This window comes from Branchiostoma floridae, chromosome 8 (genome assembly GCF_000003815.2).
Source record: "Branchiostoma floridae strain S238N-H82 chromosome 8, Bfl_VNyyK, whole genome shotgun sequence".
Taxonomy (NCBI): domain Eukaryota; kingdom Metazoa; phylum Chordata; class Leptocardii; order Amphioxiformes; family Branchiostomatidae; genus Branchiostoma; species Branchiostoma floridae.
In genome coordinates this window covers 23,710,140-23,731,724 of record NC_049986.1, presented here as the reverse complement: position 1 = coordinate 23,731,724, position 21,585 = coordinate 23,710,140, and the positions used below count along the sequence as shown (strand labels likewise).

The 21,585-nt window shown below is 44.2% G+C and overlaps 3 protein-coding genes across 3 annotated transcripts in view; all 3 read right to left on the bottom strand.

Moving 5' to 3' along the window:
* Positions 1 to 880: 880 nt before the first annotated feature.
* Positions 881 to 9,675, bottom strand: LOC118421997 (ADP-ribose pyrophosphatase, mitochondrial-like). Its single transcript, XM_035829501.1, has 9 exons — positions 9,621 to 9,675; positions 9,352 to 9,417; positions 8,148 to 8,373; positions 5,232 to 5,417; positions 4,799 to 4,885; positions 3,386 to 3,512; positions 2,932 to 3,051; positions 1,848 to 2,048; positions 881 to 1,213 (listed from the first exon to the last, which is right to left on the bottom strand). Exons 1-9 carry the CDS (start codon positions 9,673 to 9,675, stop codon positions 1,112 to 1,114), a joined length of 1,170 nt encoding a protein of 389 aa, XP_035685394.1. The 3' UTR covers positions 881 to 1,111.
* LOC118420719 (transient receptor potential cation channel subfamily M member 3-like) lies at positions 9,660 to 12,471 on the bottom strand. Its single transcript, XM_035827675.1, has 3 exons — positions 12,287 to 12,471; positions 10,755 to 10,942; positions 9,660 to 9,900 (listed from the first exon to the last, which is right to left on the bottom strand). The coding sequence occupies exons 1-3, from the start codon at positions 12,419 to 12,421 to the stop codon at positions 9,675 to 9,677; spliced, it is 549 nt and encodes a 182-aa protein (XP_035683568.1). The 5' UTR covers positions 12,422 to 12,471; the 3' UTR covers positions 9,660 to 9,674.
* Positions 12,472 to 13,220: 749 nt separating this feature from the next.
* Positions 13,221 to 21,585, bottom strand: part of LOC118421996 (transient receptor potential channel-like) — a 28,161-nt gene continuing 19,796 nt past the window's right edge. The window contains exons 13-23 of the mRNA XM_035829500.1: positions 21,229 to 21,387; positions 19,765 to 19,943; positions 19,179 to 19,425; positions 18,749 to 18,901; positions 17,799 to 17,933; positions 16,939 to 17,082; positions 16,054 to 16,134; positions 15,884 to 15,905; positions 15,443 to 15,597; positions 14,675 to 14,849; positions 13,221 to 13,420 (exon numbers count right to left, since the gene is read on the bottom strand). Of these exons, the coding sequence (XP_035685393.1) occupies positions 13,221 to 13,420; positions 14,675 to 14,849; positions 15,443 to 15,597; positions 15,884 to 15,905; positions 16,054 to 16,134; positions 16,939 to 17,082; positions 17,799 to 17,933; positions 18,749 to 18,901; positions 19,179 to 19,425; positions 19,765 to 19,943; positions 21,229 to 21,387 (1,650 nt within the window). The remainder of the gene's footprint in view (positions 13,421 to 14,674; positions 14,850 to 15,442; positions 15,598 to 15,883; positions 15,906 to 16,053; positions 16,135 to 16,938; positions 17,083 to 17,798; positions 17,934 to 18,748; positions 18,902 to 19,178; positions 19,426 to 19,764; positions 19,944 to 21,228; positions 21,388 to 21,585) is intronic.

Here is a 21,585-nt window from a genome sequence, read left to right as displayed (position 1 = left end):
GCTTACAACAATAGTATGTAACCGGATCGCATGGATCCAAATGTATAACAAAGATCTTCTTTCATAATCAAGTGTGACACCTTCTTGTGAATACACATCTTTGCCACACAGTAATTTCCCAACCCGACTACATCACATACGGATGACTCCAAATTCTTTTCAAGACTAGATCATTTCATGCATGAGCCATGCACCACGCGAAAGTACCCTGATGCATCAATGGTAACATAAACGTTTCCATGGTAAGACAAGCGTCTCCGTGGTAACACACAGATGTCTTCATGGTAACACAGACTTCTCCATGGCAACATAGATGTCTCCATGGTTACAGAGAAGCTTTCGTGACGAAAACAGCACCATTAAGTGCCAGGGTGGTCGATAGGGGAATCCCTAGACCGTGCTCTCGTGACGTCACTGGCTATGTATGCATTATGCTTTGTATGGGGTAATCCAATACGCCGCCTTCTATGTCAGTGTGAGCGCCATAGGTGTGTGTGTGTGTGTGAGGGAGGGGTGTGATAGTGTTCCCTGATATGTCCACGTGAGAGTTTACTTGGGGTTTTTCGTGATGCCATCTATAGCTATTAGTACGTTGTAGGGCACAGGGGCCCAAACCGTTCAACTATACATAGTTGGTCCACAAATGAACAAAAACTAATTATAAGTAGTTTCCAAGACATACATAAAAGAATTTTTTCAAGTGAAGAAAAAAGCATGGGAGTATTTGCTATCGCTAGCTCATGCAGAGTTTCAGCTCATTTGGCCTGAAAATGGAGAAGAAGAAGGATAAAAGGGAGAAGAAATTAAGTTATTTTAATCCATGTATGGATTGAAACATAATAAATTTACAAACTTTGAGCTCAAATACAACAAAATGTATCTAATGGAGGTACGAGGTCTTCAAAGGCTTGTTTTTATTGAATTGTAACAGTACGATACAAAGGAGAGCCCAGGCATAATAACCAACCATTAAACTCTGCCTTGTGTCGTCAGAAGTCGTGTGATACAAAAACTAAGAAGTATGCATCTTGAAATACTCCATACTGTGTAAACTGTAAGAATCCTTGCTGTTTGCATGGATACATGTAAGAGGCACCATGGAAGACCCTCCTCAGAAGTAGGCGTTGAGTCTTGCTGCTGCCTCCTGGATGACTGAGGCGTGGCTGGCAAACAGCTTCACATGTCGGGACACTTCCTGCCACCTGCTGCCAGCCTGCAGGTGAGATGTACAGGTGAGACAAGGCAGGTGAGAAATATACAGGTGGAGAATGACAGGTAAGAAATACAGGTGTTACTAGGCAGGTGAAATATACAGGTGAGACAAGGCAGGTGAGAAATACAGTTGTTACAAGACAGGTGAGAAATACAGGTAAGACAAGGCAGGTGAGAGATACGGGTGAGACAAGGCAGGTGATAAATACAGGTGAAAAAAGGCAGGTGAGAAATACAGGTGAAAAAAGGCAGGTGAGAAATACAGGTGAAACAGTGCAGGTGAGAAATACAGGTGTTACAAGGCAGGTGAGAAATACAGGTGAAACAAGTCAGGTGAGAAATACAGGTGAAACAAGGCAGGTCAGAGATACAGGTGAAACAAGGCAGGTGAGAAATACAGGTGAAACAGTGCAGGTGAGAAATACAGGTGAAACAGTGCAGGTGAGAAATACAGGTGAAACAAGGCAGGTGTCTAAGAAGTCAGTAACAAGAGTCTGTTGTCCCTATTTGATACCATCAGACCACTTATATAAGTTATCTTTTTCTTTTTTCATGTACAATGCAATGTAGATCTCAAAACAGGGTGCCAATATTTAAGGGGTACAAGTTGGATAGAAAAAAAAATGTGAACTTACCGTGACCATCTCCTCCTCCAGGAAACTTTCTCCGCTCTCGTAGTGGAAGTGCCACGCCTCCGTCTCGACCCAGGCACTGTCCGTGTTCCGGGGGTCGTCCACGTAACCCCGGTAGATCATGGCGGCCGAGAAGGTCTCGATGGAGTCATCCCGCTCAGACGAAGGGCAGTCTCTCTCATCCGCTGTGTAGGCTTCAAACAACTGTAAAACAACATTAATACAGTGCTCCACCTTGTCGGCCAGTCTCTCTCAACCGGAGTCCTCCTTAATGGTTCTCCAGGTCATAACTTCGCTACAAACTCATATTTACAGCACCTTCCATCTGCTCCTCATAGCTTATGTAGCCTATGTGGCCTATTCTGTACATATGTGTAATTTAGATTTGTTTGTTTGTCGTATCTTTGTGGGTCAGCCGTCATCAGCTTACATAGCCTGCCTAGGCTGACCCAGAGTAATGATTTGTTGTCATTTTCAATAAATAAAAATATGTTGAAAAAAAAAAATTAATACATGAAAGTTCAATAATGTTCCCCCCAGGGACTTCTAGAAGGGGAAAGCCATTTTTTTGTCTCTTAGAAGCAATTCTGTAGTACAAAAACACACATTTGCACTATTAGGATTTATTTATGTAGAGGCTCGAAGAAAAACTGTGGATTTCCTAATAAAACCACTGCAAATATTTCCAGACTGATACAATTGCATGAGCACATTTTCTTCTTGGAAGTACTTTGCTTTTTACATTTTTATATAAAAAAGACTCATATACTCATATAAAATACTCATATTACCTATAATAAGATAAGTAAGACATAAAGCTAAAAGATCTACATCAATTCTGTACAATTTTCTTTTGTACAACAGCTCAATCAATCAATGATTATGTTTGTCAGTCAAATCTCTTCAATAGCTGGTGTGTTATGCCGAAGGGCCGTTATACCGGCTATATACTATTAGATACAGATAGATACAGATAATATCTAGACAATGTAATAAGAACAAAAGAATTAAATTATTGTGGCCTACAATGTATAACATTACATTGCAGGAAACTGTAAGTGTGAGTTAATGTGACCTTGAGCCTCACCTGTTTGACCTTGCTCTCGTCCATGTGCCTGTCCACCACTGCCGGCTGTTTCCCAAGAGCCTTTGTGCAGAAGGCTCGATGCAGCACGCTGTACTTACTCTCCAACCCTGCTGTCATAGCCTAGACACATCAATCAATCAATCAATCAATGAAGTTATCATAGCCTGGACAAATCAATCAATCAATCAATCAACTATAATCAATATTAACCAATGATCAATCGATCCACTACCACAGTTTTAGTGCAGCACACCGTATACTGCCAAATCCTGCATGCTGTTACACTGAGTTCCAGTCTGGGTGCATTAATCAATGAATTCATCGATCAAATCAATTACGGACCTTTCGCCAAGTGCATTTGTCAGATTTTCAGTTTTGAGGTATGACCACTCACCCCAGGTATGGCCCACTCACCCCAGGTATGGCCCACTCACCCCAGGTATGGCCCACTCACCCCAGGTATGGCCCACTCCTCGAAGTCTGGCTCCTTGTAGGACAGGAACTCCAGAACTCTCTTCCCCTCCACCAGCAGGTACTCCTCCTGCTCATCTCCAGTAGCTGGGTCCACCGCGTGCTTCCATCTGGTGGGAGGAAATGTGACGTACCATTGTTATATACAGTAGAAGCCAGTTAATTGCACAACAGATTAACACTTCTGTTAACTGCATGGAATCCCAAATCCCAAACGAGTGCGGTCCAGGTTGATAACTTCACGCATAATTGCACCAGCTGGATAATTGCACAAAATTCACTGGCAAATAGGCCGTGCAATTAAGTGGCTTCTACTGTACTTCAACATCAGAGTTTAATCATTGAAGTCATTGAAGCCAAGCAAATTCACTGCAGCTGGAATTACTGCAAAGTATGACTCTGGTTTGTGAGCCTGGTTTCCCAAGCAGGCTCATTACATCAAATTCTATTCTTCCTGTTTAGAGGAAGCAGAAGTATTTTATCTTTATGTGCCAGCAAACTACATTTGCAAGTAAAAGTCTGTTGTTTCTAAATGTTATAAGTGTGTCAAAGAGACAGTGAGTATTTTTCATTGAAGCCAAGCAAATTCACTGCAGCTGCGGTTACTGCAAAGTGTGACTCTGGTTTGTGAGCCTGGTTTCCCTAGCAGGCTCATTACTAAATTCTATTTTTCCTGTTTACGGGCATAGCAGAAGGATTCCATCTTTATGTGCCAGCAAACTACATTTGCAAGTAAAAGTCTGTTGTTTCTAAATCTTATAAGTGTGTCAAAGAGACAGTAAGTATTTGATACTCTAGTCTACAGTGTCTCAGCCCTGCCCTGTACCCATGTTAACAATAATGTTTATTGCAAATTCATGCCCGAGGGCTAATTGCAGTAAAGATTTAAAGAGGTATACATGATTGTATTAACAGTATGGCACAGTCAGTAAGAGAATGAAGCTAAACTCGGCACAAAAAGTTTGGAATACAACGTATCAACTTTGGCTGACCATATTTCCGTTCTTTCTGCATCAATTTTAATGTGTTATATATCAAAAGAAAGCGTGTGTGATTTCCTTTCATATGGTATCAAACTCCTTATAATTATGATTATAAATTTGTGAAATGAGCAACGGAAATATGATCAGCCAAAGTTAATATTCCAAACTTTTTGTGCTAAGTTTAGATAGTTTACACTAGCCATATTTCTGGGGTGCCTAAAGTGGAACCTTCCTCATTAACCACTGGACTACATATGCCTATCACGTGCACTCCCAATGATATTATGCATGGAGTCACCTTGTGCAGATAGCCAGTATGCTGTGGTTGGGGCCCATCTAAACAGGTTACACCTACCTTGTGCAGATGGCCAGTATGCTGTGGTTGGGGCCCCATCTAAACAGGTTACACCTACCTTGTGCAGATGGCCAGCATGCTGTGGTTGGGGCCCCATCTAAAGAGCGCCCCCTTGCCTCTCAGCCCGGTCCTGCCCATCGGGTTCCTGAAAAGGGAACAGCAGGCAGATCAACTTCATAAACATGGACAACAGCGAGCAGTTTTACTGGACTCAGCAGAGCACTTTGAACAAATGCTTGTAGCCTGTTACAGATCGACTGCTAAAAGTATTGTGAGAACTGGTAGTCAACAGATTACAGATTTATACCAAAATTCGTGAGGTTTTGTGTTAAATCTTGAGATGTTTTAGAAAAGTTCAAAGTTGCTTTGGTCCGGAATCCAAAATGATACCGCGTATATTGAATGTCAGAGCAAGAAGCGACTGTATATAGTATAAAATTATAATGAACACTAGAGCAAACTACTTTCTGGATGGTACCAGGCAAACTTACTGTGGTACATCCTCTGCCATGATGTTGTATCTGATGCTGACTCCTTTGTCCTTGTCTTCGATCCACGACCTTCGATCGACCTCCATGACCTCCTCCAGCTGTTCCCTCTCGCCCCCCTCCCCCTCGTGCCAGATCTGCATCTTGTACCCAACAACATCGTTCCACACGGGGGGTGGCTGCTGAGTGCTGAAAAATATTAATCTAATAAGTATTTATTTATCTATTCGCTGGAAAATGTAGTTAGAGTAATATCATGTTATCAAGATTAAAGTGACGAATGGGTGGGCAGCTTGGTAGTAGTAGTATCCACTGTCGTCGTCGTATCGTCGTCGTCGTATCCAGTGTCCTTAAGGAAAGGCACTTAACAAAAAATTGACTTGCCTTGCTCTACCCAAGTGTAAAAATGCGTAATGAATTGTTCTTCAAATGATGTCCAACTGCCGAGGAGACGGCAATGATTGACATGTTGGGGTCAGGGGTCGACACCACTATTTGATCAATAGACTGAAAGGAAGAGGATGTATACTGGACGATGAAGTGGCCAGGGACAGGAACTGTAGGGTGTCTTCGGACAAGGTCTCGAATCGTCCTGGGGAGAAAAATTTGGGAGGTAAAAGGCAGTAGGAGAGGAGGAATGGGCCTCTGACATTAGGGAAAAAAGGGAAGATACACACAGGAGATACCTCTGTGAAAATTCAAGCGTCCGAAACTGCCCGGACGGCGTCTACAAGCGTCCAATGGCGTCCGAGCGCGTTTCAGACGTTCTGGACGCGTTCATTGCCGTCCGAAACGGCCGCGGACACATCGTGAGCGTCCGTGCCGTTCTGTCAGTTTTTATGGTGAACGCCCGAACGGCTGAAAGACCTTCCATTGCCGTCGGAGACGGCCACTGATGGGGCTATAAAATACTTAGTCACCCGACGCCGGCAGACGGCTGCGTCTTTTCTTATGATCCCCACGGGAAACATGACGTTTTAACTTCTGCACATGCGCTAATTTCAGCGGGTGAATTCGAATTTCAGACCGTTGAACACTCCGGCGGTTGCAGGACTTATGTTCAGAAGGTGACTATTTCTGTGGATTTCATGTCCGTTTGTTAAATTTTGCGCACTTTTGGACCAAGGACTTCACGTCTAGACGTAGCAGCTGATGTTTGTACGACATTGTGCTGAGGTTGGGTTTACGGCGATGACTGTATCCGTTATTTATACTAAAAAGAATGTACACAAATTATTTGTCGTGCGCCGACAAGGGGGAAAAATTATACTACTTACTCGAAGCAGCAAACCTTGGACAGCAGAAATCACAGATGTGACAGACGTCAAAAGAAGCAGCGGTTCTTCCGTTAGCTGATTGTCGATACTTTGCAGGCGCCGGTAAGTGAATACTTCGCATTTTATTCTAATTTTTTGTACATTCATCTGTTGCAAAGTTTACCGACGACTTGTTGTTACGGGTGCCCTCCCCACATACGCGAAGAAATGATAAAATTTAGGATCTTGTTTTGATGCCACAAAATAAAAAGAATTATGAACACGTTGTAGAATACTTGTAAAAAATATCTGTTGTTTCTATTAAGAATGATAATGCTGTTAAAATGTAGATTTAGACAACAGATAATGAGATAGCACCTACCGATTTTGCCGGTGCCAATCAAAATCTTAGTCGGCTCTTCCAACTACTTGGGGTTAGGAACTTATGAAACGGAAGACTTTATTTCGCTACCTCGAAATAAAAAAAATGACTTATGATCTTTGTAGAAAATTTAACGTTATTTCACATTTATATATCCAGTCTTTAGCAAATACTGGTGCAATTGAAATTTACGATAGAAAATTTCAAACGTCCTGTATTTACCCTTGATGTTATGTGGGCTCGTCCATTCTGATGTAACGTGTCGGCACGGCGGCACAAAAAGCCGCGGACACGATTGAAGGCCGGATTGAATTTCGTACATGTAGCAAAGTTGATTAAACGCCGCGGAGTACGTGTAAACAATTTACGAAGAAATTTGTTCAAGTTGTGTTTGATTTTAGCTAAACCTGACGGCCCGGTGGTGGGTGGTCTTCTACAATTCACTGCCTGGCTGAATATTTGTTTGTTTGGTATGTGGCAAAGTTGTCCCAACAGGCCATAAAATTATAGCCGTGACCGGACGGCGTCAGAAACGGCGTCCGGGCAGCCGTCTACGCACGTTCCAAATTAAATGCACCGGCCCGTTATGAGTTTCTACCGTACTGCCTGACTAACTAAAACTGTGTCTTGAAGAAAAAATATTTTACTAGGAGTTTGGCCCAGATATTAACCTTTAATAATATAGCGATGACAGCCTCTTGGCCTTTCATTCTATTTTCTGTCGAATTTTACGATCTGTACCCCCCGTGGGAAGGCGTGGTGGAGGCTACCGCCCGTACCAGCGGCCTGGATTACGCCGTTTATGCCCGTCGCAACCGGCGTCCGATCCGTCCCAGCAGCCTGGATTACGTCATTTACGTCCGTCGCAATCGGCGTCTGGTCCGTCCGCAGAGACGTCTGTTCCCAGCGGGGGGCCCGCCCGACGGAGCGCGGGAGCGTCCGGCTGCCCGCTTTCAGACGCCGTCTCGGACGTCCCGAACGTCCGACCGGACGCGTCTTAAGTGCCAATCTAGACGCGTCCAAGCGTTTGTTATGCCGTTCGGACCGTCTTGGACGTTTCGTCGGGCGTTCAAAAGCCCGTCCCATGCCGTCCGCCGCCGTAACCGTCCAAAGCGTCCCAATAATTTAAGACGCCTTGGACGGTTGTCGCAAACGGCGTTTCGCCGTCTGAGACGCTTGAATTTTCACAGAGGTATCTCCTCTTTTGCTGGGTGTTTTCCCTAGTAAGTTTTGACTAATATTAAACTCAGAGAGAGCTTTGTGGGAGAATTGTCAACCAACCTTGGATCGACCTCGTCAGCGAACTGGCGGAACCACTCGGAGAAGTACTCCATGGGAGCGGTGTAGCGGGGAGGGTCGTACTCCACGAACAGGACCTTCCAGGGAACGTACTTGTCGAACACGGGGAAACGTTTCTTCTTGGTGCCGAAGTAGGGAGACTGTCGGGCTGCGATGTGGAGGATCGCTCCGGTCTGTGTGGTGGAGACACCTTCAACTTCTCTACTCTCTGTAAGTGTAACATACAATAAAGATTATTTATACACATTTAAAGCAGGAAGACTGGTGACATGTTCAGGTACAAAACTTTGTCAGTCAGACTGAAGTACAGAGACTGTCTGGCTGCTGCAGTCTGCATGGTGGAGACATACTCTGTAACACACACACTTTACTCATCAGGAAAGCTGAATTATTGGCAAATGCAAATATGTTAGAGTTGAGATTTTTTCCACATGAGGCCACACTGACTTAAATCTATGGATGACATCTGCTTGCAGATTGATTTTTGCCTGTTCTGTCATAGCAACAGCTGGTGGTGCCACAATGTCAGTAGTGACATGATTGAGGAATCTGCCTGTCTGGTCAAACAGCTCCACACAGCTGTTTCCACTGTCTCCCACAATGTCTCCTGCTCTGTGTGGATGCCATGGGGAGCTACAGCTGACCTTCACCACTTCCCTTACCTCCGAACTTGAACGGGAACTGTCCATCCCCAATATATTGTACACATTTGTAAATTGTACGTCATAGTCTGACACGAAAACGTTCCCTTCTCCATCTACAGTCATCTGGTAACTTCATACCATATTGCTGACCCGCTGTGAGTGTCCCATCTGACTTGAACACCAACATTAACACTTCACCATCATAGTTATGCAAGGCTTTAACTTCGTGTAATATTGATGTATAGTACATGTGATTCTTGCAATTATACTGCGGTCAAATGCAAACGTTTCTATGGCAACTGTAACCATGGTGACCCACTTTTCTTCATGAGCAGCTGGTGTTTGATAAGTCTCCAGGATGAGCAAGCTCCCATGCATCGCCTTTCAACCTTACATAGCAACAGTTCCCATAGCTGTTGTAACCATGGTGACCAACCTTTCGGGGTGTTTGAGAAGTCTCCAGGGTGAGCAAGCTGCCCTGCATCATCTTTCAACCTTACATAGCAACAGTTCCCATGGCAACAGTTACCATGGTGACCCACCTTTTGTCAGGAGCAGGTGTTTGATGGTCTCCAGGGTCAGCATGCTCTCCTGCATCATCTTCCATCCTTACATAGCAACAGTTTCCATAGCAAGTTTCCATGGCAACAGTTCCCATGGCAACAGTAACCATGGTGACCCACCTTTCGTCAGGAGCAGGTGTTTAATGGTCTCCAGGGTGAGCATGCTCTCCTGCATCATCTTTCAACCTTACATAGCAATAGTTTCCATAGCAACAGTTTCCATGGCAACAGTAACCATGGTGACCCACCTTTCGTCAGCAGCAGGTGTTTGATGGTCTCCAGAGTCAGCATGCTCTCCTGCATCATCCTTCGACCTTACATAGCAACAGTTTCCATAGCAACAGTTCCCATGGCAACAGTAACCATGGTGACCCACCTTTTGTCAGGAGCAGGTGTTTGATGGTCTCCAGAGTCAGCATGCTCTCCTGCATCATTTTCTCCACCTTGACGACGCGATCGTGGAGCCGGTCGTGCCTCCTCCTCACCCGGACGTCCAGGCGGGACAGGTCATCGCTCACCTGCTCATAGCTGGGGGAAAAAAAGGAGATCTTTAAAGGGCAATCTTGATATTGAGGATGACATTCTCTCCAAAGTAATGAGTTACCAATACATCCTTCTAATCAACTTGGCATTGATAACCAGCTGTACTCACATGATATATTTCTGGAAATAGAGAATTATAGTGGATGAGAGTGCTCAAGAGGCCAACTTTCAGTTATGACATTGCTTAAAACAAGCTCACAACCAGTCCAGTTCCTGATGGTTTGCAACATAAAGTACATACAGGAATGATTTGGACGCCCAAACAAAAAAATTCCACTTGAATGCAACTGACACTTACTTCAGTCTGCCTCGCTTGATTTTCTTGTCATGTCACACACAGTCAACCTTTCCCCTATTACTTCCAGAATCTGAAACTTAATAATGCCCCAACACAAATCCTAACCACAACCCAAACTCACACTTCAGTTTGTGTCATCAGTTTGCTCTCCTGAGCTGCACTGGACTTCCCTAAACTAAACCCTCTCCCAACTGTAGGCACTCTCCTTGAACTCTTACCCTCGGAGCCCCTACCCTTAAACCAATACTTTCACATCATTCGATCTGTGACATCTTTTTATCCTCTTGAGCTGCCTGTTTCCTCTGGCTGTAGTTGAAGCTGTGAGCGTAGGACTTCCAGAAACTGAACCCTCTCCCAAACGTATAACTCTAACATTCTCATTAACCCTTACCCCTAACCAATACTCACACTTCAGTCTGTGACAGTCTGCTCTCCTGAGCTACCTGTTTCCTGAGTGACTTGAGTTGAAGCTGTGAGCGCAGCTGAACACTGTCTGTAACTCTCTCGTTCTCCCTAACCCTTACGCCTAACTGAAACTCACACATCATTCTGTGTCATTTGTTTATCCTCCTGGGCTGCCTGTTTCCTTTGGCTAGAGTTGAAGCTGTGAGCACAGGACTTCCAGAAGCTGAACCTGTCTTCATCAAGTTCCTCTCCATCTGGAACATCCAGCCCCCCATCCACCATGTCCTGGCTGGAGTAGGTCTTCTCTCCATACGCCACTTTGATCTGAGGGGATAGTACAGTTTATTGTTTTTTCTCAGTGTTTCTTCTTCCTCTTATCCAAACAAAAGCAAACTAGCAAACAAACAAACACACAAACACTCACCATAGTGGAAACTTGGCATTTCCCGCACCAGCACATGTAGCGATCCAGCTTGTAGACAAAGTGGAACACGACCAGGGATGGCAGCAAGCTTTCCTTCACCACTCACTCACTCACTCAATCACTCAACAAACACACAAAACCTCTCCTTAGTAACAATGTGGCACTTCCAGCACCAGCGAATGCAGCGGTCGAGCAGGAAGACATAATGGAACACAACCTGCGCGGCGGAGGCAAGCTTCATTCCTTCTCCACTCACTCACTCATTCCCTCTCTCAGTCAACAAGCAAACAAAAACCAACCTTAGCACAATCATGTAGCGGCCCAGCATGTAGACGTAGTGGAACAAGACCAGTGGTGAAGGCAGGCTTCATTCTTTTAACACACACTTCACTCACTCATTCCCTCAATCACCCATCAAAGAAAGAAAGAAACCTCCACCTTAGTGACAACCCTGCACTTCCAACACCAGCACAAGTAGCGACCCAGCATGTAGATGTAGTGAAAGACAACCAGTGGTGGCGGCAAGCTTCATTCTTTCAACACTCACTCACTCACTCACTCACTCACTCACTCACTCACTCACTCACTCACTCACTCATTCATTCCCTCAATCACCATCAAAGAAAGAAACAAAAATTCACCTTAGTGACAATTCTGCACTTCCAGCACCAGCACAAGTAGCGGCCCAGGATGTAGACGTAGTGAAAGACGACCAGGGGCGGCAGCAAGCTTTATTCCTTCACCACTCACTCACTCATTCCCGCACTCACTCAATCACTAAACAAACACACAAAGCCCCACCTTAGTGACTACCCTGCACTTCCAGCACCAGCACAAGTAGCGGCCCAGCATGTAGATGTAGTGGAACACAAACTGCGCGGCGGAGGCAGGCTTCATTCCTTCTCCATTCACTCACTCATTCACTCATTCCCTCTCTCACTCAACAAACAAACAAAAACCTTAGCACAAATTGTAGCGGCCGAGCATGTAGACAAAGTGGAACACGACCAGTGGTGAAGGCAGGCTTCATTCCTTCACCTCTCACTCACTCATTCCCTCCCTCCCTCAACAAACAAAAACCAGCCTTAGTGACAATGCGGCACTTTCAGTACCAGCATAAGTAGCGGCCCAGAATGTAGATAAAGTGGAACACGACCAGGGGCGGCAGCAAGCTTTATTCCTTCACCTCTCACTCACTGATTCCCTCCCTCCCTCACTCAACAAACAAACACACAAAGCCCCACCTTAGTGACAATTCTGCACTTCCAGCACCAGCACAAGTAGCGGCCCAGCATGTAGATGTAGTGGAAGATGACCAGTGGAGGAGGCAGGCTGTCCCGCCGGTCCAGGTCGATGATGAGCTTGTAGCGCTGGTACATCCAGATTTCTCGCGACTCCCCGCGTACTCTCTGGTATGTGTCACTGCAAGTACAGATACAAGCAAGGAAAATTGATCCATTGAATGCAGGCTTAAGCAACATGTTGTCCTGTTACTGAATTTCTGAATGCCAGCATCTGAGAACCTAGCGATTAAATTGGTATGGCCTAAAGAACAATCAGATTCTATCAATCAAAAAAAATCAATGTCAATTGTGTCTGATTCATATATAGTCGAATAAAACACGGTGTATTCCGTATCACCCGATCGCGAGGTACCAGATCGACTCGCGAGAGGGCTGGGACAGTCAGAGGGTGATGTGGAATACACCGTGTTGTACTTTATCTAAATATGTCATACCCACCTGAGAAAACCCAATCCCAATGTTTTGATGCAAAATGCGCCAGAAGTTGAAAAAATTTGGTGCCTTCGAACAAAAAAAGTGTTACAACAGCAATGTTCCAACGTCCGAATCAGGTATTCGAATTGTCAACTGTGCCGCACTCGGTCCGTTTGAAATGGGTTGATTTACTCGAAGGGAGCCTGTGTGATACAACTTAAAACCCTAATGTGATACGAAAAGTATCGAACGTTTTCGCATCACAGGTACGACATAAAAATTTGTACAATCATGCCCCTCCCAAATGTACTTTGCTTACACAAGTCATGTAGCTTACTAGACATTTGCTTGTAACCGAAATAAAAAAAAAGTGCAATCCTCTTTAAAGACTAGATTTTGAACATTTCGGTCACAACATCTTATTTCCTTGTTTCTAGGACAACAAAAGGATGACGGGGACTCACTTGAACATAGCGAAGAGCACGGTGAGGAGGCCGAACCTCACACAGATGAGGTAGAAGTTGAGAGACATGTAGAGGAACCAGTGTCCCTCGCATGCATCCGAGGTTTCCACGGGGCAGGTCGGCATGGTAACGTTGGGGGCGTACCAACTGGGAGGTTGGTCCGGGGGTGGCACTACAACCAGGCCCTCACAGTTACCTGGAGAAACATTTGACACAATCATTCATTAATGGTTCTTTTTTCTTTGCCAGCCAACACCTGTGCAAAAGTTAGGTGTGGCGGGTCGTTCGGTGTAATATAACCAGCTGCTGCCGCGCCACATGCCTGCAAAGCTGGTGTGTTACGCCAAACAGCAGTTATACCAGCTATATAGATACAGATACAGAAGCTGGTGTGTTACGCCGAATGGCGGTTATACCGGCTATATAGATACAGATACAGAAGCTGGTGTGTTACGCCGAAGGGCGGTTATACCGTCTATATAGATACAGATACAGAAGACGGTGTGTTACACCGAACGGCGGTTATACCAGCTATATAGATACAGATACAGAAGCTGGTGTTACGCCGAAGGGCGGTTATACCGTCTATATAGATACAGATACAGAAGCTGGTGTGTTACGCCGAACAGCGGTTATACCAGCTATATATAGATACAGATACAGAAGCTGGTGTGTTACGCCGAACAGCGGTTATACCAGCTATATATAGATACAGATACACCTTGTCTGTATTGTATTGCTGTACGCACGTAAACCAGTGCTGGTCTCACACGTGAGGAAAATTCACATATTGTCTAACAGCACTTGGAACAGAAAGATGAAGAAGACAGTATGATAGTCACGGCCAACAATTCTAGTGAGTCTTGTTTTCACTGAAGAACAGTTCATTTCGGAAAATAATTTCATCAGGTTGGTAGATGATAAGACATTTTTGGGTTTTCTTTTACACAACCAGTTTTTCTGACCAGCTGATGTTTCGATGTCTGTCAGACATCTTCCTCAGAGCTAATTGGAATTCTGTTTCTCAACACTATATGTAGCCTGGAATGTAGGTGGCGCTTTTGCGGCAAGAACACTATCCCAAACCTCCTGGTAAAAGCACCACCTTAGCATAAAGCGGCGAGAAACAGAACACTCACTCAAATTAGAAGCTCTGAGGAAGATGTCCGAAAGACATCGAAACGTCAGCAGGTGAGAAAAAACTGGTTGTGTAAAAGAAAACTCTTATGTCCAAGAACAGTATATTATAAAAAATTCCCACCTTCCAAGTAGTCGTAGGGGGTAAGCCAGACATGTAGCCAGGGTCTCCCGAAAAGTACACACCAAAATAAGTTTTCACCTTCCAAGTAGCGAACCTACCTAGTGAGTCAAACTGGTACCTTGGGGGATACAGAATACACCTTGCATTTTCTACAACAATGTACAAAGGCTCCAAAGATCTAGTATATACCTTCCAAGTAATCGTATGGGGTTAGCCAGACATGTAGCCAGGGTCTCCAGATCACCATCTCCACTACACTGCTGTCCAGCTGGTGCCAGGGCTGCAGGAGGATCTGAGATACTATGCCATGGATGCACATGAACACCACAAGCAGCTGGAAAAATACTGCCAGGTCTCTCCGGATCTGGAAAAAAAAGGACAAGAAAAAACATAAAAGGGCCAAACCATTTTCGGATAATTCTTTAGCAATGTCTGGGCCATGGTACACAAAGTGTTAGGAATTGAGTACAGTCAGATGCAAGTTTTACTCACACAGACACTGTTGGGTGCGAACACGCACACACAGACACTGTTGGGAGCGAACACATACACACAGACACTGTTGGGAGCGAACACGTACACACAGACACTGTTGGGAGCGAACACGTACACACAGACACTGTTGGGAGCGAACACGTACACACAGACACTGTTGGGAGCGAACACGTACACACAGACACTGTTGGGTGCGAACACGCACACACAAACACTGTTGGGAGCGAACACATACACACAGACACTGTTGGGAGCGAACACGTACACACAGACACTGTTGGGTGCGAACACGTACACACAGACACTGTTGGGTGCGAACACGTACACAGACACTGTTGGGAGCGAACACGTACACACAGACACTGTTGGGAGCGAACACGTACACACAGACACTGTTGGGTGCGAACACGTACACACAGACACTGTTGGGAGTGAACACGTACACACAGACACTGTCCTTACCATCTTCCTGAGCATGACCAGCCTGGGTCCCAGTGAGAGACTGTTCGGAGCGAACACGTACAGCAGCCGCGGGAAGAAGAAAGAACAGCATGATGGCCAGCAGAAGCTTGGCGTCCTTCGGGTGAACCAGCCCCAACTCGCGTCCCCGACAACACCTGAACGAGTGAATTAATGACTGAATGGGGTATAAATGACACACAGTGTGCATCACAGCTAACAGCCGAATTTCTATACCTGCACAGCCCTCCCTCTCCATGCTGTCAGTTATTTTATTTTTGAACAATGAAATACCAAAACAAGTGTGAGGATGCGCGTCAGTGACTATAAGTACTCCACCTTGATAATAAATCAAGCACTGTGTGCATGAACCCTCACGTATGGTACTGGAGAAACTCAATTATTTTGGTAATTTTTAAAACACAAAATATGATTATCATCTACCGTACAGTACACTGTAAAATATCTAATAAATCAAATAGGGAACACATTCAAGCATTGAAAATACAAATTAAATTACGTTGGGGGCATACATTATGATTATTAGCAATATGACAACAAAGCTTTGATGTAACACAGAACAAGATATAAGACAAAGCTTAATATGTAGGTACCTTCACGACGAAGTGTGCCGCCCAGAACAGGAAGATCAGGATGGTCTCTGTGTAGCCCCAGAAGTTGTGCCTACGGAACATCTGCAGAGGAAAATGGTACTTTTTTTTTTATCAACATTCATTTCACGAGGATGAAACAGAAAGTCTGAATTCGAAAATAGAATGTGAAAAAAGGCCATAATAATACATTGGGCTCCTTCTTTATTTTTTTTATTTTAGGTAAATTTAAACCTTCTTTTCAAAGTGTCTGTCGTGATACAGGATCTTACAATGTATCTTCCCTGTATATGGTTCGGATCAGCTCGACGATGGATGTCGTCATCCAGAGACCTAAATGACCATGATTTAATAAGTGCATCTTAAATTTTCCATTCAATGTATCTACTTTCGTTAATGTACGTTAATGATACATATAAAATACAACACGGTGTATTCTGTATCACCCAAGGTCACTAAGGTATCAGCCCGACCGCGGGTCGGGTCGCACAACGGCCAAAGGCCGAAGGGTGATCCAACCCACAGGAGGGCTGGGACAGAGGGTGATGCGGAATACACCGTGTTGTATTTTATTTATGTCATACCCACCTGAGAAAACCCATGTTTTGATGCGAAATGCGCCAGAAGTTGAACAAATTTGGTGCCCTCGAACAAAAAAAGTGTTACAACAGCAATGTTCCAACGTCCGAATCAGGTATTCGAATTGCCAACTGTGCCACAATCAGCCCGCTCGAAATGGTTCGATTTACTTGAAGGATTCTGTCTTAGCCTGTGTGATACGCCTTTTGAACCTGTGCGATACGGAAGTTATGGCCCAGTCTGGAAAACCCGTAACGAACGTTTTTGCGTCACAGGTATGACATTAAGGATGTTAGTACATAGTCTTACTTCAATGTCCCTGTATATGGTCCGGATGAGCTCCACGATGGATGTTGTCATCCACAGGCTGATGGCCACGTCCAGCAGGATGTTTCCACAGCCCGGCAGCAGGCCAGACAGGGACAGCAGGAACAGGAAAATCATGTAACACAGCTGGGGAGATAAACAAAAAAATAATCAACACCCCTCGTGGTGTAAGTTTTATACTGGTAGTAGTCTGGACAGGGACAGCAGGAACAGGAAAATCATGTAACACAGCTGGGGAGGGGGGCACACAGAAACAAAAGCAATCAACATCCCTCGTGGTTAATCTTATTATAATGGCAGCAGTCCGGACAGGGACAGCAGGAACAGAAAGATCATAAAATGCAACTTACAAGAATAAGAGAAAAAAATCAATGAAACAATCCATGAAAAGTTATGATTGTGTTGAATTTTGGCAGTTTCATCTGAAAAAGATTACAAAAGAAACCTGACAGTGAATGAGAAAATTAAGTAATGAGTTTTCGAGCACTTGTTCGATGACAACAGCAGACAGTTCTAACCTGTTTCAATGAGTGCTGAAATTCCCTTAATTTGCTCAAGACTTACCAGCGCCCATGTTCAAAACTTGGACGAGCCAGTTGTTAGAGATGTCGAGATTCCCAGGCAGACATGCAGAGAAATGACTCACAATGGGTTCAAGTAGCGCCTACCGTCCTTGCCAAGGAGCTCTGAGCTTTTGTGGCGACAGCGGTAGCGTACTTGATTTGTAATCTGCTGACCCGGGTTCAATCCCGGGTGGCGGCAATGTAATGTTTCTTTCTGTTCTACTCTCCCCTCTGGTTGTTTCACTACTTACCACATGGAACCCCAGCTAATTAACCTACCACGTGAGCCCAGTACTTGGTGATGGGGGCCGTCCACAGCGCCTTGATTCGGCGGAAGAAGTTCAGCATGCAGGTGTTGAGGGTACAGTTGCAGTGGTACCCCGAGCCTTCCTCCATCTGGCGCTCAACATACGTCTGGGGACAAAATGTACAATTTACCAACATTTCCCAACCATCATGATGATATTAGCATAAAATTTCATCTGTTTACTTGGTAAATGACATATGATTGTGAAAAACCTAAAAGGCTGAAGGAGTCAGCTAAAAATTTGACGTAAGTCCCAATCAAACTTGGTGTTGGTTAAGTTTAGTTTTTTCACAACATCATGATGATAGTTGACAGAAAGCAGTTTACACGTTCAACTTTCCTCACTTCACTCAGGTGAAAATGAGTACCTACATTATATATAGCTCGCCTAGGGCGATCCCTCAGATTCAATGTTACTATCTAAGTATAAAGTATAAAAGGAAAATATAGCAATGGTTCCTGAACAATTTAAGTATGATCCGTACTTCCTAAATTCATCAGAGTGGTGCAGGTAAAATTTGTGTGGTGCAGGTAATTTTCAATGTTACCTGCACCAGAGTACAGGTATGCAGAAAAAAGTATTTTGAGCCCTGAACAAAAAGCAGGGCTCGAAATTCATTTTTGGGATTAGATGCACTGGTGCATTCAGCTTAAAAAATTGGGTGCACCAAAAAATTTTTGAGTGCACCACTTAAATCTAAGTAATCACCAAATAATAAAACTAAGTTACAAGCTATCAAATTCTTAAACAAGTACCATGACTGACATTTTTATTATCTTTCTAACACTTGGATGTCAAGAATATGAATCAGATGTACAATAGTATACTTTGATATCTAATACATAAACCTAAGAAAATTTGGGTGCACAGCTCCAATTTTGGGTTCGATCCCTGAGAAATCAATGAGAAATAGCAGCATACCAGGTTCTGGGAGCGCACACTGTTCAGCATCCCGCTCTGCTGGCTTCTCGGCCGCAGAACTTCCCACCTGCCCTGCTCCTCAGCGTTCAGCCGCAGGAACCGGAAGTCGATGAAGAAGAACATGGGGAAGATCAGGAAAGCACTCAGCAAGATCTGGAACACAGTTAATACAAAGCATATAACTTTGATACAATGTAAGTTTAAGTTAAAGTTGCTAGTCCTGTGGAAGGGAGTTTGCCTTGAAAGCAAGTTTGACCCAGTCACGGCAAACTCACGGCAAATTCCCTTCCATAGCAAACTCCCTTCCTCGGCAAACTCCCTTTCCCGCCTCAAGAGAACCTAGCTAACGTTGAAAATTGCGAAGCAACGACCCCCCCCCCACCATAAAAAAACAGCCCCGTTCGAAGACTGCAACGGAGACTAATCTTACCTTGAGCCAGCCAGGCAGAAAGTTGGCCATGGTCTTCTTCACAGAGATACCTCCCATGTAGGTCCTCTTCACCCACTTTCTGCAGCAAGGGTGCGCAATGAACTTCTTACACTTGCTGTCGTACGCCACCTCTATCGCAGTCTTGACCTTCAAGTCCGGGATCGTCTCGTTTAAGATGTCCGTGGCTTTGTTGGTCGACTCCTTGTACCCCGTGTCTAAGACACCGACTGCCAGGTCTTCATACTCACTGTTGGGGGAGGGATCAAATTTTCACACATATTGTGAATGAGGTTTATAGAGGCCACACCAATTTAATTTATTGGTTTTCAGATACTAAGTAACCAAGGGATTAAATTCCAGGTAGCATAGCGTAACACAGCCCTAGCGCAATGAGAGTGTTCTGACAAAGATGATAAAAGAGAAGTACAAGTACATGTTCATACACTTATCCAGGGCTTACATCTCCTTAATATAATATGTAGTGTTGCATTTTCCACAGTCATACAATGTACAATGTACTTGGTGAGTGATAGATAACTCTTGAAAGTTACTTATAATAAAGAAAGATTATTATTAAACTACATACACGACCAGTGTCTCCATCTCCTTCCGTAGAGTGGTGTCCTCCACAAACTTTGTAAGTGACATGTAGACCCGGCGGATGTAGAGTGCCAGCGGTATCGGGTCCTCTGCCTGCTCCCAGATGATCCGCACCAACCGCTGCTTGTTTACCAGGATCGCCCATAGCAACAGGTCCATCATCACCTGTTAGTAAGAAGAAAGGCATTTAAGATTATCAAAATTTGCCAAGTTTATGGAAATGTGGTAAGCTAAGATATTTCTTTGTTAGTGCATGCTGAGAGGTATGTAGTTGGTTGTCTTGAAATTGTAAAACCAAAAATTCCACTGCATTTATCATGACAAGCCATAAGGGGATTCAAAATAAAAAAATCCAAGGTCTCACGACCCATACCAAATAACAATAGCATCCATCTAGGCCTTCTCAAATTATGCTATTCATCCATGTAGTATATTACATGCAAACATACATGTACATTACCCAGTACTTCTTCTTCTTTCTTTTGAGGCTACTAACTTCAACAAGCCTTATATCAACTGTAAGGTTTGCACCATCGTACACTCACAGGGGCATGCCCCTACTCTTTTTTGTAAAACCTTTTTCGTTAACGTGCATGGAGTGTGGATCGCTCCAAACAAGGGACCTCCGTGAAATGTCCTTTCAGAGGGACAGCCCTAGCCGAAGCAAGGTACTCATTTTCACCTGAGTGAAGTGTCAGGAAAGTGCCTTTCCCAAGGGCACAAGAACGGCGGCACGGCAGGGTTTGAACTTGAGACCTCTCGGTGCTCAGCCAAACACGCTACCACTGCGCCATGCGATCCCACTACAAATGCTACCAAAAACCTTCATGGCAAAGGTATTTAGCATCCATCCACTATCACGAAAGCTCAGGCAGATGTCATTTGTCCACGTCCACCCACTTTAGTTCTCTTCTGGAAGCTGCGGAGACTCGTGAGCGCAGCTCTCTGTATTTTTGTTCAGGAAGCTGATCAGAATAACAATGGCACTTAACTCTTTCTGTGCTGCATTCTTTCTAGAAGTATCAGACCAAACACCTATCATACATAAATTAAAACTGATGACAATTTTTCTTTGTTCACCCACCTTAGTTCTCTTCTGGAAGCTGCTGAGACTCGTGAGCGCAGCTCTCTGTTTTTTTGTTCAGGAAGCTGAATAACAATGGAACTACTCTTTCTGTGCTGCATTCTTTCTAGTAGTATCAGACCAAACACCCATCCTATCATACATAAATTAAAACTGATGACAATTTTTCTTTGTTCACCCAGTCCTTAGTTCTCTTCTGGAAGCTGCTGAGACTCGTGAGCGCAGCTCTCTGTATTTTTGTTCAGGAAGCTGAATAACAATGGCAATACTCTTTCTGTGCTGCATTCTTTCTAGTAGTATCAGACCAAACACCCATCCTATCATACATAAATTCAAACTGATGACAATTTTTCTTTGTTCACCCACCTTAGTTCTCTTCTGGAAGCTGCTAAGCACTGCCCTCTCCATGTTGGGTTGCTCCTTGGTCGGGTCCTCATAACAGAAGAAGTAGACATTGACCTCTGCAATCTGACAGATCACCTTCTTAAGTGTTGTCAGGAAGTTGTCGGGAAGGAGCCCAAAATCCTAGCATCAAGACATTAGACAAACTGAATTTCAAATAAAAAAAGTAACAAATTAAAAGTGCAATCAAACCAACAATCCCCAGTTTTGGGAACTATATTATATATAAGTTACAGTGAAATAACAGTCTGATCAAATGAAAAACAGTCAGATCAAACATGCTACAATACATGTAGTTTTAAATTAATACATGTTTACGAA

Coding starts and splice junctions, on each gene's coding strand:
- LOC118421997 (XM_035829501.1), bottom strand. CDS start 9,675: ATGCAGGAGAGCATGCTGACTCTGGAGACCATCAAACACCTGCTGCTG. Junction 3,513..4,798: donor ATGCTGGCCATCTGCACAAG/GTAGGTGTAACC, acceptor TCCTCCCACCAG/ATGGAAGCACGCGGTGGACC. Junction 3,052..3,385: donor AGGAGTGGGCCATACCTGGG/GTGAGTGGGCCA, acceptor TGATGTGTCTAG/GCTATGACAGCAGGGTTGGA.
- LOC118420719 (XM_035827675.1), bottom strand. CDS start 12,421: ATGTACCAGCGCTACAAGCTCATCATCGACCTGGACCGGCGGGACAGC. Junction 10,943..12,286: donor AGTGCAGAATTGTCACTAAG/GTGGGGCTTTGT, acceptor CTATCCCCTCAG/ATCAAAGTGGCGTATGGAGA. Junction 9,901..10,754: donor CAAATGACACAGAATGATGT/GTGAGTTTCAGT, acceptor TTTTTCCCCCAG/CTATGAGCAGGTGAGCGATG.